Source organism: Triticum urartu, chromosome 1A (genome assembly GCF_056163025.1).
Source record: "Triticum urartu cultivar PI428250 chromosome 1A, HENAU_Tu73, whole genome shotgun sequence".
NCBI classification, from domain to species: Eukaryota; Viridiplantae; Streptophyta; class Magnoliopsida; order Poales; family Poaceae; genus Triticum; species Triticum urartu.
In genome coordinates this window covers 11,863,203-11,883,644 of record NC_141873.1, presented here as the reverse complement: position 1 = coordinate 11,883,644, position 20,442 = coordinate 11,863,203, and the positions used below count along the sequence as shown (strand labels likewise).

The window sequence follows — 20,442 nt, the reverse complement described above, 5'->3', positions numbered from 1 at the left end:
GTCCGGGGATCATCATCGAGCTGAACGTGTGCTCGAACTCGGAGGTGCCGTAGTTTCGGTGCTTGATCGGTTGGATCGTGAAGACGTACGACTACTTCCTCTACGTCGTGTCATCGCTTCCGCAGTCGGTCTGCGTTGGGTACGTAGACAACACTCTCCCCCTCGTTGCTATGCATCACATGATCTTGCGTGTGCGTAGGAAATTTTTTGAAATTACTACGAAACCCAACAGTGGCATCCGAGCCTAGGTTATTTATGTTGATGTTATATGCACGAGTAGAACACAAGTGAGTTGTGGACGATACAAGTCATACTGCCTACCAGCATGTCATACTTTGGTTCGGCGGCATTGTTGGACGAGACGACCCGGGCCAACCTTACGCGTACGCTTACGCGAGACCGGTTCCCTCGACGTGCTTTGCACAGAGATGGCTTGCGGGCGACTGTCTCTCCAACTTTAGTTGAACCAAGTATGGCTACGCCCGGTCCTTGCGAAGGTTAAAACGGAGTCTATTTGACAAACTATCGTTGTGGTTTTGATGCGTAGGTGAGATTGGTTCTTACTTAAGCCCGTAGCAGCCACGTAAAACATGCAACAACAAAGTAGAGGACGTCTAACTTGTTTTTGCAGGGCATGTTGTGATGTGATATGGTCAAGGCATGATGCTGAATTTTATTGTATGAGATGATCATGTTTTGTAACCGAGTTATCGGCAACTGGCAGGAGCCATATGGTTGTCGCTTTATTGTATGCAATGCAATCGCGATGTAATGCTTTACTTTATTACTAAACGGTAGTGATAGTCGTGGAAGCATAAGATTGGCGAGACGACAACGATGCTATGATGGAGATCAAGGTGTCGCGCCGGTGACGATGGTGATCATGACGGTGCTTCGGAGATGGAGATCACAAGCACAAGATGATGATGGCCATATCATATCACTTATATTGATTGCATGTGATGTTTATCTTTTTATGCATCTTATCTTGCTTTGATTGACGGTAGCATTATAAGATGATCTCTCACTAAATTATCAAGAAGTGTTCTCCCTGATTATGCACCGTTGCCAAAGTTCATCGTGCCCAGACACCACGTGATGATCGGGTGTGATAAGCTCTACGTCCATCTACAACAGGTGCAAGCCAGTTTTGCACACGCAGAATACTCAGGTTAAACTTGACGAGCCTAGCATATGCAGATATGGCCTCGGAACACGGAGACCGAAAGGTCGAGCGTGAATCATATAGTAGATATGATCAACATAACGATGTTCACCATTGAAAACTACTCCATCTCACGTGATGATCGGTCATGGTTTAGTTGATTTGGATCACGTAATCACTTAGAAGATTAGAGGGATGTCTATCTAAGTGGGAGTTCTTAAGTAATATGATTAATTGAACTTAAATTTATCATGAACTTAGTACCTGATAGTATCTTGCTTGTTTATGTTGATTGTAGATAGATGGCTCGTGCTGTTGTTCCGTTGAAATTTTAATGCGTTCCTTGAGAAAGCAAAGTTGAAAGATGATGGTAGCAATTACACGGACTGGGTCCGTAACTTGAGGATTATCCTCATTGCTGCACAGAAGAATTACGTCCTGGAAGCACCGCTGGGTGCCAGGCCTGCTGCTGGAGCAACACCAGATGTTATGAACGTCTGGCAGAGCAAAGCTGATGACTACTCGATAGTTCAGTGTGCCATGCTTTACGGCTTGGAATCGGGACTTCAACGACGTTTTGAACGTCATGGAGCATATGAGATGTTCCAGGAGTTGAAGTTAATATTTCAAGCAAATGCCCGAATTGAGAGATATGAAGTCTCCAATAAGTTCTATAGCTGCAAGATGGAGGAGAACAGTTCTGTCAGTGAGCATATACTCAAAATGTCTGGGTATAATAATCACTTGATTCAATTGGGAGTTAATCTTCCAGATGATTGCGTCATTGACAGAATTCTCCAATCACTGCCACCAAGCTACAAGAGCTTCGTGATGAACTATAATATGCAAGGGATGAACAAGACTATTCCCGAGCTCTTCGCAATGCTGAAAGCTGCGGAGGTAGAAATCAAAAAGGAGCATCAAGTGTTGATGGTTAACAAAACCACTAGTTTCAAGAAAAAGGGCAAAGGGAAGAAGAAGGGGAACTTCAAGAAGAACGGCAAGCAAGTTGCTGCTCAGGAGAAGAAACCCAAGTCTGGACCTAAGCCTGAAACTGAGTGCTTCTACTGCAAGCAGACTGGTCACTGGAAGCAGAACTGCCCCAAGTATTTGGCGGATAAGAAGGATGGCAAGGTGAACAAAGGTATATGTGATATACATGTTATTGATGTGTACCTTACTAGAGCTCGCAGTAGCACCTGGGTATTTGATACTGGTTCTGTTGCTAATATTTGCAACTCGAAACAGGGACTACGGAATAAGCGGGCACTGGCAAAGGACGAGGTGACGATGCGCGTGGGAAACGGTTCCACAGTTGATGTGATCGCGGTCGGCACGTTACCTCTACATCTACCTTCGGGATTAATATTAGACCTAAATAATTGTTATTTGGTGCCAGCGTTGAGCATGAACATTATATCTGGATCTTGTTTAATGCGAGACGGTTATTCATTTAAATCAGAGAATAATGGTTGTTCTATTTATATGAGTAATATCTTTTATGGTCATGCACCCTTGAAGAGTGGTCTATTCTTATTGAATCTCGATAGTAGTAATACACATATTCATAATGTTGAAACCAAAAGATGCAGAGTTGATAATGAAAGTGCAACTTATTTGTGGCACTGTCGTTTAGGCCATATCGGTATAAAGCGCATGAAGAAACTCCATACTGATGGACTTTTGGAACCACTTGATTATGAATCACTTGGTACTTGCGAACCGTGCCTCATAGGCAAGATGACTAAAACACCGTTCTCCGGTACTATGGAGAGAGCAACAGATTTATTAGAAATCATACATACCGATGTATGTGGTCCAATGAATATTGAGGCTCGTGGCGGATATCGTTATTTTCTCACCTTCACAGATGATTTAAGCAGATATGGATATATCTACTTAATGAAACATAAGTCTGAAACATTTGAAAAGTTCAAAGAATTTCAGAGTGAAGTTGAAAATCATCGTAACAAGAAAATAAAGTTTCTACGATCTGATCGTGGAGGAGAATATTTGAGTTACGAGTTTGGTGTACATTTGAAAAACTGTGGAATAGTTTCGCAACTCACGCCACCCGGAACACCACAGCGTAATGGTGTGTCCGAATGTCGTAATCGTACTTTACTGGATATGGTGCGATCTATGATGTCTCTTACTGATTTACCGCTATCGTTTTGGGGTTATGCTCTAGAGACGGCCGCATTCACGTTAAATAGGGCACCATCAAAATCCGTTGAGATGACGCCTTATGAACTGTGGTTTGGCAAGAAACCAAAGTTGTCGTTTCTTAAAGTTTGGGGCTGCGATGCTTATGTGAAAAAGCTTCAACCTGATAAGCTCGAACCCAAATCGGAGAAATGTGTCTTCATAGGATACCCAAAGGAAACTGTTGGGTACACCTTCTATCACAGATCCGAAGGCAAAACATTCGTTGCCAAGAATGGATCCTTTCTAGAGAAGGAGTTTCTCTCGAAAGAAGTGAGTGGGAGGAAAGTAGAACTTGACGAGGTAACTGTACCTGCTCCCTTACTGGAAAGTAGTTCATCACAGAAAACTATTTCAGTGACACCTACACCAGTTAGTGAGGAAGCCAATGATAATGATCATGAAACTTCAGATCAAGATACTACTGAACCTCGTAGATCAACCAGAGTAAGGTCCGCACCAGAGTGGTACGGTAATCCTGTTCTGCAAGTCATGCTACTAGATCATGATGAACCTACGAACTATGAAGAAGCGATGGTGAGCCCAAATTCCGCAAAGTGGCTTGAAGCCATGAAATCTAAGATGGGATCCATGTATGAGAACAAAGTATGGACTTTGGTTGACTTGCCCGATGATCGGCAAGCAATTGAAAATAAATGGATTTTTAAGAAGAAGACTGACGCTGATGGTAATGTTACTGTCTACAAAGCTCGACTTGTCGCAAAAGGTTTTTGGCAAGTTCAAGGGATTGACTACGATGAGACCTTCTCACCCGTAGCGATGCTTAAGTCCGTCCGAATCATGTTAGCAATTGCCGCATTTTATGATTATGAAATTTGGCAGATGGATGTCAAAACTGCATTCCTGAATGGATTTCTGGAAGAAGAGTTGTATATGATGCAACCAGAAGGTTTTGTCGATCCAAAGGGAGCTAACAAAGTGTGCAAGCTCCAGCGATCCATTTATGGACTGGTGCAAGCCTCTCGGAGTTGGAATAAACGTTTTGATAGTGTAATCAAAGCATTTGGTTTTATACAGACTTTTGGAGAAGCCTGTATTTACAAGAAAGTGAGTGGGAGCTCTGTAGCATTTCTGATATTATATGTGGATGACATATTGCTGATTGGAAATGATATAGAATTTCTGGATAGCATAAAGGGATACTTGAATAAAAGTTTTTCAATGAAAGACCTCGGTGAAGCTGCTTACATATTAGGCATTAAGATCTATAGAGATAGATCAAGACGCTTAATTGGACTTTCACAAAGCACATACCTTGACAAAATTTTGAAAAAGTTCGAAACGGATCAAGCAAAGAAAGGGTTCTTGCCTGTGTTACAAGGTGTGAAGTTGAGTAAGACTCAATGCCCGACCACTGCAGAAGGTAGAGAGAATATGAAAGATGTTCCCTATGCATCAGCCATAGGTTCTATCATGTATGCAATGCTGTGTACCAGACCTGATGTGTGCCTTGCTATAAGTTTAGTAGGGAGGTACCAAAGTAATCCAGGAATGGATCACTGGACAGCGGTCAAGAACATCCTGAAATACCTGAAAAGGACTAAGGATATGTTTCTCGTATATGGTGGTGACAAAGAGCTCACCGTAAAAGGTTACGTTGATGCAAGCTTTGACACTGATCCGGACGATTCTAAATCGCAAACCGGATACGTGTTTACATTAAACGGTGGAGCTGTCAGTTGGTGCAGTTCTAAACAAAGCGTCGTAGCGGGATCTACATGTGAAGCGGAGTACATAGCTGCTTCGGAAGCAGCAAACGAAGGAGTCTGGATGAAGGAGTTCATATCCGATCTAGGTGTCATACCTAATGCATCGGGTCCAATGAAAATCTTTTGTGACAATACTGGTGCAATTGCCTTGGCAAAGGAATCCAGATTTCACAAAAGGACCAAACACATCAAGAGACGCTTCAACTCCATCCGGGATCTAGTCCAGGTGGGAGACATAGAGATTTGCAAGATACATACGGATCTGAATGTTGCAGACCCGTTGACTAAGCCTCTTCCACGAGCAAAACATGATCAGCACCAAAGCTCCATGGGTGTTAGAATCATTACAGTGTAATCTAGATTATTGACTCTAGTGCAAGTGGGAGACTGAAGGAAATATGCCCTAGAGGCAATAATAAAGTTATTATTTATTTCCTTACAATCATGATAAATGTTTATTATTCATGCTAGAATTGTATTAACCGGAAACATAATACATGTGTGAATACATAGACAAACAAAGTGTCACTAGTATGCCTCTACTTGACTAGCTCGTTAATCAAAGATGGTTATGTTTCCTAACCATGAACAATGAGTTGTTATTTGATTAACAAGGTCACATCATTAGTTGAATGATCTGATTGACATGACCCATTCCATTAGCTTAGCACCCGATCGTTTAGTATGTTGCTATTGCTTTCTTCATGACTTATACATGTTCCTATGACTATGAGATTATGCAACTCCCGTTTACCGGAGGAACACTTTGGGTGCTACCAAACGTCACAACGTAACTGGGTGATTATAAAGGAGCATTACAGGTGTCTCCAAAGGTAGATGTTGGGTTGGCGTATTTCGAGATTAGGATTTGTCACTCCGATTGTCGGAGAGGTATCTCTGGGCCCTCTCGGTAATACACATCACATAAGCCTTGCAAGCATTACAACTAATATGTTAGTTGTGAGATGATGTATTACGGAACGAGTAAAGAGACTTGCCGGTAACAAGATTGAACTAGGTATTGGATACCGACGATCGAATCTCGGGCAAGTAACATACCGATGACAAAGGGAACAACGTATATTGTTATGCGGTCTGACCGATAAAGATCTTCGTAGAATATGTAGGAGCCAATATGGGCATCCAGGTCCCGCTATTGGTTATTGAACGGAGACGTGTCTCGGTCATGTCTACATTGTTCTCGAACCCGTAGGGTCCGCACGCTTAAGGTTACGATGACAGTTATATTATGAGTTTATGCATTTTGATGTACCGAAGGTTGTTCGGAGTCCCGGATGTGATCACGGACATGACGAGGAGTCTCGAAATGGTCGAGACGTAAAGATTGATATATTGGAAGCCTATGTTTGGACATTGGAAGTGTTCCAGGTGAAATCGGGATTTTACCGGGTTACCGGGAGGTTACCGGAACCCCCCGGGAGCCATATGGGCCTACATGGGCCTTAGTGGAAAGGAGAAAGGGGCAGCCCAAGGGGGCTGCGCACCTCCCCCCTCCCCTAGTCCTATTAGGACTAGGAGAGGTGGCCGGCCACCCTTCTCCCCTTTCCCCCTTTGGGGAATCCTAGTTGGAATAGGATTGGGGGGGAGTCCTACTCCCGGAAGGAGTAGGACTCCTCCTGCGCCTCTCTCCCTGGCCGGCGCCCCTCTCCCCCCTTGGCTCCTTTATATACTGAGGTAGAGGCACCCTAGAACACACAAGTTGATCCACGTGATCTATTCCTTAGCCGTGTGCGGTGCCCCCTGCCACCATATCCCTCGATAATACTGTAGCGGAGTTTAGGCGAAGCCCTGCTGCTGTAGTTCATCAAGATCGTCACCACGCCGTCGTGCTGACGGAACTATTCCCCGACACTTTGCTGGATCGGAGTCCGGGGATCATCATCGAGCTGAACGTGTGCTCGAACTCGGAGGTGCCGTAGTTTCGGTGCTTGATCGGTTGGATCGTGAAGACGTACGACTACTTCCTCTACGTCGTGTCATCGCTTCCGCAGTCGGTCTGCGTTGGGTACGTAGACAACACTCTCCCCCTCGTTGCTATGCATCACATGATCTTGCGTGTGCGTAGGAAATTTTTTGAAATTACTACGAAACCCAACAATATGGTTTTTGTCTCACTAGCCATGAAGCATGTGATGCTACCGAACTGCATAGATCTGATCGGATCCGAGATTGGATCCGAGCTTGGATGGATATCGGATCGGACAGACCCAACTATGAGACGCAGCGATATGTCATTTGTGAGTCTCTAGTACAACATACATTCTATGTCCTAAGATCTCAGCTGACGCATGTATTCGGGATGGTGACAGACATGCTTTGGGCCGACCAAACGCTACTCCGTAACTGGGTAGTCATAAAGGTAGGTTCCGGACTTGTCCAGACCCATGTTGCGAGAGATGGTCGAGCAAGATGGGATTTGTCCCTCCGACCAGGAGAGATATACTCTGGGCCGCTCGTGTGATCCGACCAAGATAAGCATGTCCATGCGATAAAGATTATGAGATAATCCGGTTTGTGGTCGGCATCACTGAAATGAGAAAGAGGTCACGCAAGCACAAGGATGACAGACTCGCCTTGAGCCCGACAACATATATCGTGTGGCAAAGGGAACAAAAGTGTGACATTTTGTACAGATTCGCTTAACCAGCTTCTTAGTCTACTTGCTGGTCGGCACGCCTTGCTAGAGGCCGCTACCAGCCGAGCGGGTCGGAGGTGATCCGACCTGCGACCAAGCCGACTTGAACCCGATGGTCGCGCGCTTAAGGGAAGGAACCTACGAGGTCGGGTCCGAGGACACTGGTCGGATGTGATTCGAGCTGGACTTGGATTGTGACCGAGTAGACTTGTGGGCTTTAGGATCTGTGTGAGGCTCAAGAGTTGATCCCGCGACAGATGCCTATAAATAGTGGAGGTGCGGCACACTCCTTTGATTGATCGCTTCGGCGTCTGTCACTAGGGCTTTGCATGTGTTGCAACTAGCCACCTCCACTCGCCGCCAATTGTGTGATCGGACCTAACAGTCCGCTGCACGACGTTCCTCCTGCATGTGAGGATACCGTTAGAGGCGGTGCACTTGCGCCGCTCCGGCAAACATGTTCGCGGGATCCTATCGGCTACGTGGGAGATCGACAAGGAGGAGACGAATCCGAAGACGCGTTGCCCCAACTCTACTTCCGCTGCACGGCACTGCGCGTCTAGTGGTAACAATTTGTGATCCTTCACCCTTAGCATGTTCTTGGATGTTCTGTGCGTAGAAATTTTTTTAATTTGCAGTCGACGCACCCTACCATAGAACCTAACATTAGCGGTATAGATTCTGCCCTATTTGTTTTAGAATAACACATCTCTAATAATTTGTAGAACATAAATTGCACAACATTTACCAAATAATCATTAGCAAGAAAATAGTATTACGCGTATTCTAAAAACTATTGATTGCCTTCCAGTCAACTTATTCAGTATACAATAATTTAATAAACTATGCCACTGGTGTTTCACACTTCTCCCCGCTAATCTGCAAATGAGAAACAACCGGTATGATTAGAGCAACAATTAGAGTCTTCACCAATATGCTACTCCCTCCGTTTAACTAAAACCACGACACTTATTTGAGGGAGTATATGTTATCTGTTTTCTTTGGGGGGGGGGGGGGGGGGAGCAAACTTGCCATTCCAGAAAAGGTAGCTTTAATCTCACTACCCCCCAAACAAAAGTTTTAATCTCTCTATGAATTTTCATACATGAAATTACCAATGATAGCTTTTCAATTGAATTGTAATACCAAATCACAACCCTACAAAAAAATTAATCAAAATCTTACAAACGACTGGGCCAGAAAAAAATTATAATAATCAAAATCACAACAAAACATGAGGAAAGGAGTTAGATCATTGGTGTTGCTGGCGGTTTGGGAAATGTGGGCCGAAAGAAACAACTGTAGACATTGTGGCCACAGTGCGCCGCATCATCGACCTATGGCGACTCGCATGCGCGATCTACCTTGAGTCTCTGGCCCCTCGGGAACATGTCGTGAGAGATCAGATTTTGAGCTGCCCCATGGGCCTCTTTTTATAGATAAAATGCCTTTGTCCGACTTTAAATTGATAAAGCCACCAAGCGTGACAAGAGTCAACAAACACCCAGCATACAACGCAAATCAACAAGAGTACGAAAGTAGTTAAGGAAGGAATGGAGAGCCACAACCGGCAACAGGAAGCATGGCATGCAGGCGAGACAAAATAAAGAGGGCGAAGCTAGCACCCAACTAGGACAACCGCACTGAATCTCTGCCCAGGATGAAGTTCGTAGTTCCCCGAACATGAGAGATCAGAAGCGCCGCAGCCGCTACATCGCCCTCCTTAATCAGAGATTTCCCCTGCTGCAAAAGAGAGGGCATTTAAAAAATGCAGTCAACCACCTTGTTAGGGAAGGTGTGCTCGATGGTATATTCAAATCCTTAAGAAGTCTTCTAACACCTCCACCGGTTTTAGACTTCGGTTTCTCATCTTGCCCAATGGCAACTAGCCTTAGTGTGCTCCTTGAGCCCTCCCTTCACCGCCCGTTCGGTCCCCTTTCCCCATTTCTCGCGGCCACGGTGTATGGCGGTGAGTGAGAGGGGATTCAAACTTGTGCCATATGTTTTCTTCCCAAATAAACCAAAAAAAACATAAGTCGATTCTTACTCATCACGGACTTTACCGCACCCATGGTTTTTTGTGCGAAGATCACCTAAGTTGACCGGTGGAATGGATATGATGCCTTCTTCAAGGGCTTCCGCCTTGTATGGTAGAAGTGGGGGTTCGATGAAGCTACGTGTGGATTCCTATGCTTCAACCCGAGCCTCTCGTACATCCATGGAGAAGGAAAAGAGATGAAGGGGATAATAGGGTCCGGATCTTGAGTTATGGTCTGCTGAAGTGGCTTCTCATGTGTTGCAATTGCACTTGTCCTTGTCACTTTTTTTAGGAGCTCATTACGTGCTATAGTGCATGCTTCTACTCTCATCCTCCTTGTGAGAGCTAGGCCTCGATTGTAGATAGACGGTCTACCTCGCTCCTATGCAGGATCTTCTGGCCGAAGGGTGACTGTTAGAAGCTCCGACATCGAGGCAAGTGCCATGTCGCCTCCTTTTCTTCCTCCCGGCATGAATGCCAAAAGGAAGGCACCTTCGCTTCAGGGTGGGTGCCTTCTTCTTCCACTTTATGACGTTATTTGGTGGCAGTGCTGCAGTAGTCTTGTGATCCCAAGTGGAATCATCCCTGGCGACGACAAGTCTTTTGCTCATCTCATGCTCTATGGCAGGCAAAGGGCACAATTACGATCTAATTTTGTGGTTTGGTATCATTCCACCAAATCTCATGGACCGAGTTCCTACTTATTTTTTTGTTGGGGTCTATATTATTAGCTGTATTATGGCTCCTTATAAAAAATGACATAATGACTCCATATTTTAATTAATGAAGCTAGTCCTTCCTCGGTGCGGATTTTTGTAACCTGGGTCTACCATTTAGCAAAAAAGATTTAAAAGTAGTAAAATAAAATAAATAAATAAATAAACAAAACTTTGCCGGAACAAGCATTGTCTAGTGTGTTACTCACGTGTAAAGTTTCAGGACAAAATGACTTGTGTGATATTGTTGGCAAAAAAAAATTGTAAGCACACACTGGGTGAATGGTAAGCTTAACATAGTATAGCGTTTTGTTTTTACTACCAAAAGGACCCGTCCGTTGACAACGGGAGGAAAAAAAATCATAATCTCCAATGGACATGACCATATTTTGCCGCATCACCAAGATAAACTATCAATCTCGATTTCATGAAATCAAGAACATTTTCGAAATCATGAACAATTTTTTAAACTCATGCACATATTTGAAATCATGAGCATTTTTCAAATTCGTGAACACTTTTACAAATTTTCGACCATTTTCTAAAATTAAGAACATTTTTTGAATTCATGAACATTTTAAACAGTTTGCAAATATTTTCTTTAAATTTTTGAACATTTTATTAAACTATTATCTTGAATTGATGAATTTGTTTTTTGGAAATTGGTGGAATAATTTTTGAAATTCATGAGCATTTATTTAATTTAACAAAAAATGATTTAACAACATTTCTTGAAATGCAAGATCATTTTTTGAATCAGCAGACATTTTATGAATGAATAAACTATCTTGTAAGTCAAGAACAATTTTTAAAATTTTAGGATATTTTTCCATTCATGAACATTTTTTGATTTGGCGAAATTTTGTTCAATTTCATTAACATGTTTTAATACATGAGCATTTTTTGGATTCCCGAACATTTTTTCATTAAGCAAACATTTTTTTACAAATATCGCGAACATTTTTGAATCCACAAACTTTTTGTGAATTATTAAAAATATATTTCAAAATTCCCTTTTTTTTAATTTTCAGGAATTTTTGAAGTCCTAAATTATTTAAGTTGAAAAAAAACTAAAAAGATAAAGGAATAATAAAAAGGAAAATTAAAAAACAGGCCGCCCGGACATAGACCGGCCGAAACTGGTGTGCTGCGTCTCCCAGCGCGCAGAGCGCATTATAGGATGTCCCAACTGCATGGGCCGGCCCAGCCTGAGGATTCGCCTTTGTGGTGCGTTTTTATCACTTACGAGAGACTGCTTTGTTATCCTTCCAGAATTCTTTGACGAACCCAAAAGTGGAATAAAGTACTCCAAGGTTCTGACAGTAGATTGCAAAATTGCAGCTAAGTTATTAGGAGGTCCACTTACTTGGCGGCGAAGCTTTCGGTCTTGGCCTTTTCCATGGCGGCGAAGAAGTCATCAATCTCTGCCACCGTTAGCATCCTTCCTCTCATCCTTTGGTCTAAGTGGAACAGCGCTGCGGTCTTCGTTCTTGACGGATACCTCCTGTGTGTTGCGTTTGTGCTTTTGCTTCTCCGGCACCTGGCTCGAGTCCAGGTTGCTCAAATCTACAGGAGAACGGCTTGACGGCGTCGTCTCCCTCATTGATTACCACAATTTAGATCGAAAGAAAAATCCGTTCAAGTTCAGCCTGCATTAGTAGAAAACAATGACCAATTCAGAAGAATTCGGTCGTTTTCAAGGGAGTATTGACTCATCTGCCCAGGCCACCGTATTCACAATCGCATACAGCATGCCTGAAGACCAAGACAACCAGAACCAAATCTCGTAATTAAGCACAACAGAAACAACTCGACCAACAACACGGATTAACGGATAATTCTAGGTCAGAGTCAGACACGCACCTCCACTTCGTCGCCGCTCCTCTCTCTAGCCACCACGTCCGCCGCTGTGGACACTGTTCTTGCGAACGCGAGACCCTTAATTGCCACGACGGCCTCGTCCGATGTTCGTCCACAGCCTCCTCTGATCCGCTCTCTAGTCAATCAACCAACAGGAGGTCGAGAGCGCAGCCCCAACTCCCGTCTCCTTCCACGGCTTCCAACACCGAACGTGGCCAGTTGTTTGGATACAGTTTCTCTGCACCACCTGGGCTGCTTTCTATTCACAATCCGAGTAGGAACACAGAGAAGGAGAGCCCGCCCCGGGAAGAAGAAGAAGGCCGGTCGAGAGAAATGAGAGGATCAAGAGGAGGAGGGACGCTACATGTAGAGACATCGGTAGTACTTGTAGAGCACCGGACGGCCGCCTCGGGTCAGATACTCAGATTCATACATGGCCACCTCGCCTTGTGAAGAGGGGGGGAGGGAAACGGCGATTGGCCGCGACACCGCACGGGAAAAGCGAATGGATTGGGGCAGACGGGGCCTGAGGCGTAATGGCGTATACAAATCAGGAAGCACACCTCCATCTCCATATTTATAGGACGAAACTGGGACGGACGACCTTCTCCTAGAAAAATCGGATGAAGAGGCGCCGAGATACATCCAGACGATATACTGTCCCGGAAGCTGGGAAAGGTGGAGCAGCGCATATCGTACCTCAACTCGGACGCGATGCTCACGATCATGAGCTACCAGCTGCTCAGGAAGTTTCAGGCTGGTGCTCCACAACATCCACCACCACAGGTCTGACCCTCTCCTGTTTCTAAGAGTTGTCGTTGTGGTTATAGATAGTAACAGAGTGAAACTTTCATTACAGCACTTTTGCTTTTGTAGTATCTTTAAAGATTATTTTGTTAATCTAAATGACACGACTGTAAATTTTATTTCGTCACAAACAAAATTACTTTTTGCCTACCACCATGCACGACATATGAATAATGCATTTGTAATTTTCAGATTTACTCTTCTGGTACACACACACCATTGCAACCACCGAGTCGGACACAAAAGGTAGTGAGGATGATACTGATAGTATGCTGAATCATATCTAGCAGACCAGTGGATACCCCTACGCCATATATATGTATGTATAAATGAATGATAGTATATATGTCTGAATCGTTGTCTACCAGATGTCGAAACAAAATCAAGATGAAGCCAACAAGCGAGCTCGGCCCCAACAGGTATGATTCCCACTTGCACATGTTAATATGTCCATGGGGGTTGACTGTTTCTCTTTCAACTTAGAAACAATTATTTTTCAGTCGATATTTGTAGACGTGAGATGGAGATCTTTTCATCTCTTTGTATTGGCATGAATCTCATTCATTAGATCGGATTATTCTTAGTGTCTTTTTTTTGCGGCTAAGATGATTCTTAGTGTTGACTTAGAAAATGTTATATTTTTTTGTCACAAAAGTGCTTTCTGCCTACCACCATGCATGGCAAGTGCATTTTGGAATTTTTCAGATTTACTCTCGTGCTACACACACACCATTGCGATCACCGACTCTGTCAAAAAAGGTTGTAAGGATGATACTACTACCGTACAAATATGTGATATATGGAGCATAAACAATTGAACGATAGTATGCTGAATTATATCTACCAGACATGTGGATACCCCTACGCCATATATATATGTATGGTATGTACAATATAAATGATAGTATATATGTCTGAATCCCTGGCTACCAGATGTCGAAACAAAATCAAGATGAAGCCAACAATCGAGTCCAGCCCCAACTGGTATGACTCCCACTTGCACATGTAAACATGTCCATGGGAGTGACTATTTTGTGTCGATTTAGAAGTGGTTATTTCTCGGTTGATATTCCTAGACGTGCGATGAAGATCTTTTCATCTCTTTGTACTGGCATGAATCTCAATGACAGATCGGACGGTTCTTAGTGCCTACTTAGAAGTAGTTACATGTTTTTGTCACAAAAAAACTACTTTGTGCCTACCACCATGCATGACATTTGCATTTTGGAATTTTTTAGATGTATTCTCCTGGTACACACACACCATTGCAACCACTGACTCCAGCACAAAAGGTAGTAAGGACGATGCTGATAACGTACATACATGACACATATGGAGCATAGATGATTGAACGATATTATGTTGAATTATTTCTACCATACACGTGGATAACAATATGCCATATGTTGATGATTGAACGTTAATATGTCAAGTTTCTATTATACATGTGTATATACAAATGATGGTATATATATGTGTGTGAATACTTGACTACCAGATGTCAAAATTATATCAAGATGAAGCCAACAAGCAAGTTCAGACCCAGAGACCAAGGCCCCAGGTATGATTCCCACTCATGCTAGTAAATGTGTCCATGACAATGGCTATTTCCCTATCAACTTAGAAATAGTTATTTCTTGGTGGATACTCAATATTCGAGGGCGTGCCATGAAGATATTTTCATCTCTTTGTACTAGCATGAACCTCAATGATCAGATCGGATGGTTCTTCGTGTCGACCTAGATATTGTTATGTTTCTCAATCGCATGATAAATAGCAAAACCATATGTCTATATACCTCTACATACAATATGTGACCACTAATGTCCCCATCTCCAACTATTAATGACACAGAACTTTTGAAATTCCTAGGTTCCCAAGTTTGGAGATTGGGACTCGCACCATGCGGGCCGCTTGGACCAGCCAGAGAGCTATCAGAGAAGCTCCAGGAAGAGTTGCACACCTAACCCTGAGTCCGGGGCGATAAATATTTAATTTTTGTTTCCTAGCGTGTATAGTAAACATGCGTGTTTATTTATACTTTCAAAAAATGATGCGCCACATAAATGATTACATATGCAAGTATGTGAAAACCACTGAGTCATTGTCTCCGCCAAAAAATTTCCATAACAACGGACAAACCACCAGCTTTCCGTTCGGTCACACATTAGCTCTTCCATAAAAGTTATCGTTCAGAAATAGGTAGTGTCAAGGGGGAAGTGGTTTCACCACGTCTCAAGGGCGACATGCTACTTGTTCAAGGGGACATGTTGCTCGGGGCCCACCCTGAGTTGGACGAACCCTTTAGGCGTACCACTCCTGGCTTCGTTTGAAAGAGTCGTGCAATTACCAAAACAGAGGAGCCCGTGACATGCAAACAGAAGAGTCAAGGACATCAAGGTCTTCCTTGTGCGACAATACGATGGCCATTGACCAAGACCAAGACCCCTATATAACGTAGCAAGACAGAGGGGGGGGGGGGGGCTTGAAACTCTCAAAAAACCCTAGAAGCATAGTTTAGACGATTAGTAAACTCTCGACATCCCCCTGAGACCATCCACTTCCGATCCTGGCGACTTGACATCCAACTCGGCGGATCACAATATTGTTATGTCTTGTAATCACCCCTACAATGTGATTCCATATAAGCAGGACTAGAAGTAGTTATTTTTCAGTCAATACTCTTAGACGTGTGATCTTTTCATCTATTTGTACTAGCATAAATCTCAATGATCAAATTGGATGATTCTTAGTGTCGACTTAGATATAGTTATGTTTCTCAATATCACTAGATAAATAGCAAAATTATATCTATATGTACCTCTACATACATTATGTGACTAGTAATATCCCCATCCCCCAAAATACATGACACTGAAAATTTTAAATTCCTAGGTTCCCAAGTTTGGAGTTTGGAGCTTGCCCTATGCGGACCAGGCGGAGGGATTTTCTTTAATCTTTAATAAATGCAGGGCTAATAAGCCGGGTCCGGTAAAGTCTTCAATTTATTTTCCTAGCATGTATAGTAGACATGTTTGTCTACTTGTACTTTCCATTAAAACTTAATATGCACCATATAATTTTATATCTGCAAATATGTGAAAACTACCGTGTCATTGCCTCCACCAATTTCTTCTCCATAACAATGTGACAACCACCATCTTTTTGTTCGGTCATATGCTCGGTTCCATAGAAGTTGTTGTCTAGATAAAAAAAAAAATCTTTTGTTACTAGCAATATGTAAAATATTAACCAAATATGCTTGTTATGCATGGATTTGCATTGGAAAGGATGTTCACATTATATAGTATGAATCTTGCTCACAAAATAAATTAATTGACAAGTCCTTCGGATACAGCAATAAGACACAAGTCATTAAAATAGTTGTATCAAAACATATTTTTAGTGGACAAGATATGGCTTAAAATTCAATGCCCTTAATTTGTCCAACTAGTAGCTGGTACACTAAGATAAGTCCCTACTTTTATGATTTGTACGCTGGCACACTAAATTTGTCCTAAGGAGTATATAAGTAATAGTAACATTAATAGAGTCCGTTCCCCAACCATCGCCTATTGGTCAGATGGCCGGTCCACCGCGGAGCCTGGTACAGAAAATTGTTGAAGCTGTGCGCAACATCAGAGAAGCATTGGAGACGGTTCTCCAGAACAGGAATGATTGTGTTGAGATTAACAATCGTGTTAACAAAGTTAGCACCGTCCTCTTGCTGCTTTAGGATACAAAGGTGGTGGGCGAGCCGGCGATGCGGGGTACCCTGGAGAAGCTCCTCGTGACCTTCTCCCATGCCCACGCGCTTGTCACCTCTTGTCAAAGAAGGTGCCTCAACATCGCGTGCCTTTCTAGCCCGCCTGGTCGACTGTCCAGACAGCTACACGAGGTGTTGGATCAGATGGTGTCTAACATCGATGACATGACGGACAGCATCCTAAAATGTAAGGCACATTTTGGTTCAATAAGACATAGCTTTGATCAATGATTAAAATTGATATTTAAGAATACCTACTTATTGTTGTAGGGACTATATATAGTATAAGATCTTGATAACATTTATTAGATGTGAGAATTAATGTGGTGGACTTCCAAGATAATTAGATCTTGATAACATTGTAAGGAGTATAGTAAATACTCCTAGGACAATGTGTCTCCTATGAGCTCTGATAAATGTGATTCTTGTTTTCCACTCCTTACAAAAGTGCATTTTAGTTTTTGTTGCAATTGACATTAATTATTTGTGTTACTTGACTTTTCCCATGTAGACACCAATGCGCCAGAGACGTCCTAGGTCAATTCTAAGGTGTAGAAAGCTTTCAACGAGGAAGGTAAGCATTCTACTTTCACCGTGTTGATCCCATTGTGTTCTAGTAAGTTCTTTTTCAAACCATTAGTCATATATGCTTAGTTAATTTTTATACATTACTATGTTTGTGGGTATAAAACTAGTTGTTGCCAATTGATGCATGGAAACTCCCCCTATAGTTGTCACCAGTAACTTTGTCCCATTGTTGAACTTTTTCTCAGATGAGGTATATGACAGGCGATGGACTCGGGTTACTACATGTGAAGTTTATATATTTCCTGTGTATTTTACTCTTTTTTATTTTCATGATATGTAAGGAAACATGATGGTGTGTGTAAGGTGTATATTGTGTCGATGATAGTCATGGTGGAATCATTTGGAAATCAATTTTCGGGAACTATTGGCAGACTTGTAAATAACTAATAAATGGTACATCTGGTATATGTTTGAGACGTTTGGGTCAGAATCAAGCTTGATTTTAACTAGTTATTATGATAGTATATGTGTAAGGTGTACATTGCTCCGTGATAGCCATGGTGGAATCATTGGCAAATCAATTTCCGGTATATGTTTGTAGTTTGTTGAACCTCTAAATGTGTTGTTGCTATTTATTTTTATTTTTTGTTGTGTTTCTTAAACATTTATGAAAGTTTACATGCGAACGGTCACTGTAAGCGAAGTACCGTTTGGGCGGGACAATCGACAGAGCATAAAAGGCAGGTGGAGGTTAGAATATGTCATTGCATTAGTAGAGTTGAAACTATCCCATTTTTAGAAAGCAACCAACCGTCGATCCATCCTGAAATACATCTATGATGGTGCATGCATGCACACACGATTAAGTCCGTAGTTTGTTGCACCTCTAAATATGTTGATGGTATTTATTATTTTTTTGATGTGTTTTCTTAAACATTTATGAAAGTTTACATGGGAAAGTTGAAGGTAAGCGGAGTACCGTCCGGATGGGACAATCGAAAGAGCTTGAAAGGCAGGTAGAGGTTAGAATATCCAGTTGGTAGAGTTCAACTATCCTATTTTTAGGAAGCAACCAACTGTGGATCCAGCCAAAAATAAATCTATGATGGTGCATGCTTGCACACACTTTTTTGCACCTCTAAATGTGCCTTACTAGGACCAAGGGGGCCGTGCCCCCCCCCCCCCCACCCCCACCCCACCCTAGAGAAATTATGTGCCATACTATTATTTGTTAAGCTTTTTTTTTGAAGATTCAATGTTTAAGCAGCATTTGCCCTTTTGGCCCCCTCAACAATCTATGTCAAGCTCAGCCACCGCGTCCAAGGTCAATCCTAAGGTGTAGAAAGCTTTCAATGAGGAAGGTAAGCATTCTACTTTGATCGTATTGAACCCGTTATGTTCCAATTACGTAGTTTGTTGTTCAAACCATTAGTCGGCTCCCTGCGGACGATCCCAGGGATCCTCCCGACACTCGCGGTGAACTAGGCCCGATTGTGCCCTGCTGTCGTGGGACTAGCACGGGCGCATGCACCAACGAAAGCTGGAAGAGCAACCTGGAGGCACATAAGCTGGTACAGAATAGAATCCACACCATGAAAACAATCAAAAACTATTAGCTGTTGGAGATATACCCTAGAGGCAATCATGTATGATGTTATTTCCTATGTGTTTATGAATGAAGACAGTCCTTGGATGTAATCAATGATGCTTGTTGGCAAGTACGTGACTTGTCTGTGAGATCCCCTAGAGGCAATCATGTATGATGTTATTTCCTATGTGTTTATGAATGAAGACAGTCCTTGGATGTAATCAATGATGCTTGTTGGCAAGTACGTGACTTGTCTGTGAGATCTTGTGTTGTATGATACGTTCTAAATGGTCCCTAGTGATAAGTGACGTGTGGGCACACGTCGGACTAGACTAGCATGCAATACGGTATATGGTTTTTGTCTCACTAGCCATGAAGCATGTGATGCTGCCGAACTGCATAGATCTGATCGGATCCGAGGTTGGATCCGAGCTCGGATGGATATCGGATCGGACAGACCCAACTATGAGACGCATCGATATGTCATTTGTGAGTCTCTAGTACAACATACATTCTATGTCCTAAGACCTCAACTGACGCATGTATTCGGGATGGTGATAGACATGCTTTGGGCCGACCAAATGCTACTCCGTAACTGGGTAGTCATAAAGGTAGGTTCCGGACTTGTCCAGACCCATGTTGCGAGAGATGGTCGAGAAAGATGGGATTTGTTCCTCCGACCAGGAGAGATATACTCTGGGCCGCTCGTGTGATCCGACCAAGATAAGCATGGCCATGTGACAAAGATTATGAGATAATCCGGTTTGTGGTCGGCATCACTGCAACGAGAAAGAGGTCACGCTAGCACAAGGATGACAGACTCGCCTTGAGCCCGACAACATATATCGTGTGGCAAAGGGAACAAAAGTGTGACATGTTGTACAGATTCGCTTAACCAGCTTCTTAGTCTACTCATTGGTCGGCACGCCTTGCTAGAGGCCGCTACTAGCCGAGCGGGTCGGAGGTGATCCGTCCTGCGACCAAGCCGACTTGAACCTAAGGGGTTGCGCGCTTAAGGGAAGGAACCTACAAGGTCGGATCCGAGGACACTGGTCGGACGTGATCCGAGCTGGACTTGGATTGTGACCGAGTAGACTTGTGGGCATTAGGATTTGTGTGAGGCCCAAGAGTTGATCCCGGGACAGATGCCTATAAATAGTGGAGGTGCGGCACACTCATTTGATTGATCGCTTCGACGTCGTCGCTAGGGCTTTGCATCTGTTGCAACTAGCCACCTCCACTCGCCGCCAGTTGTGTGATCGGACCTAACAGTCCGCTGCACGACGTTCCTCCTGCATGTGAGGATACCGTTAGAGGCGGTGCACTTGCGCCGCTCCGGCGAACATGTTCGCGGGATCCTATCGGCTACGTGGGAGATCGACA

General features: G+C 43.2%; 1 protein-coding gene across 1 annotated transcript; it reads left to right on the top strand.

The window, feature by feature from the left end:
* The first annotated feature begins 13,033 nt into the window (after nt 1–13,033).
* On the top strand, nt 13,034–17,940 carry LOC125534363 (uncharacterized). Its single transcript, XM_087538827.1, has 8 exons — nt 13,034–13,156; nt 13,370–13,423; nt 13,546–13,596; nt 14,676–14,738; nt 15,050–16,168; nt 16,761–17,130; nt 17,455–17,517; nt 17,717–17,940. The coding sequence occupies exons 1-5, from the start codon at nt 13,085–13,087 to the stop codon at nt 15,170–15,172; spliced, it is 363 nt and encodes a 120-aa protein (XP_087394953.1). The 5' UTR covers nt 13,034–13,084; the 3' UTR covers nt 15,173–16,168; nt 16,761–17,130; nt 17,455–17,517; nt 17,717–17,940.
* Nucleotides 17,941–20,442: the final 2,502 nt, after the last annotated feature.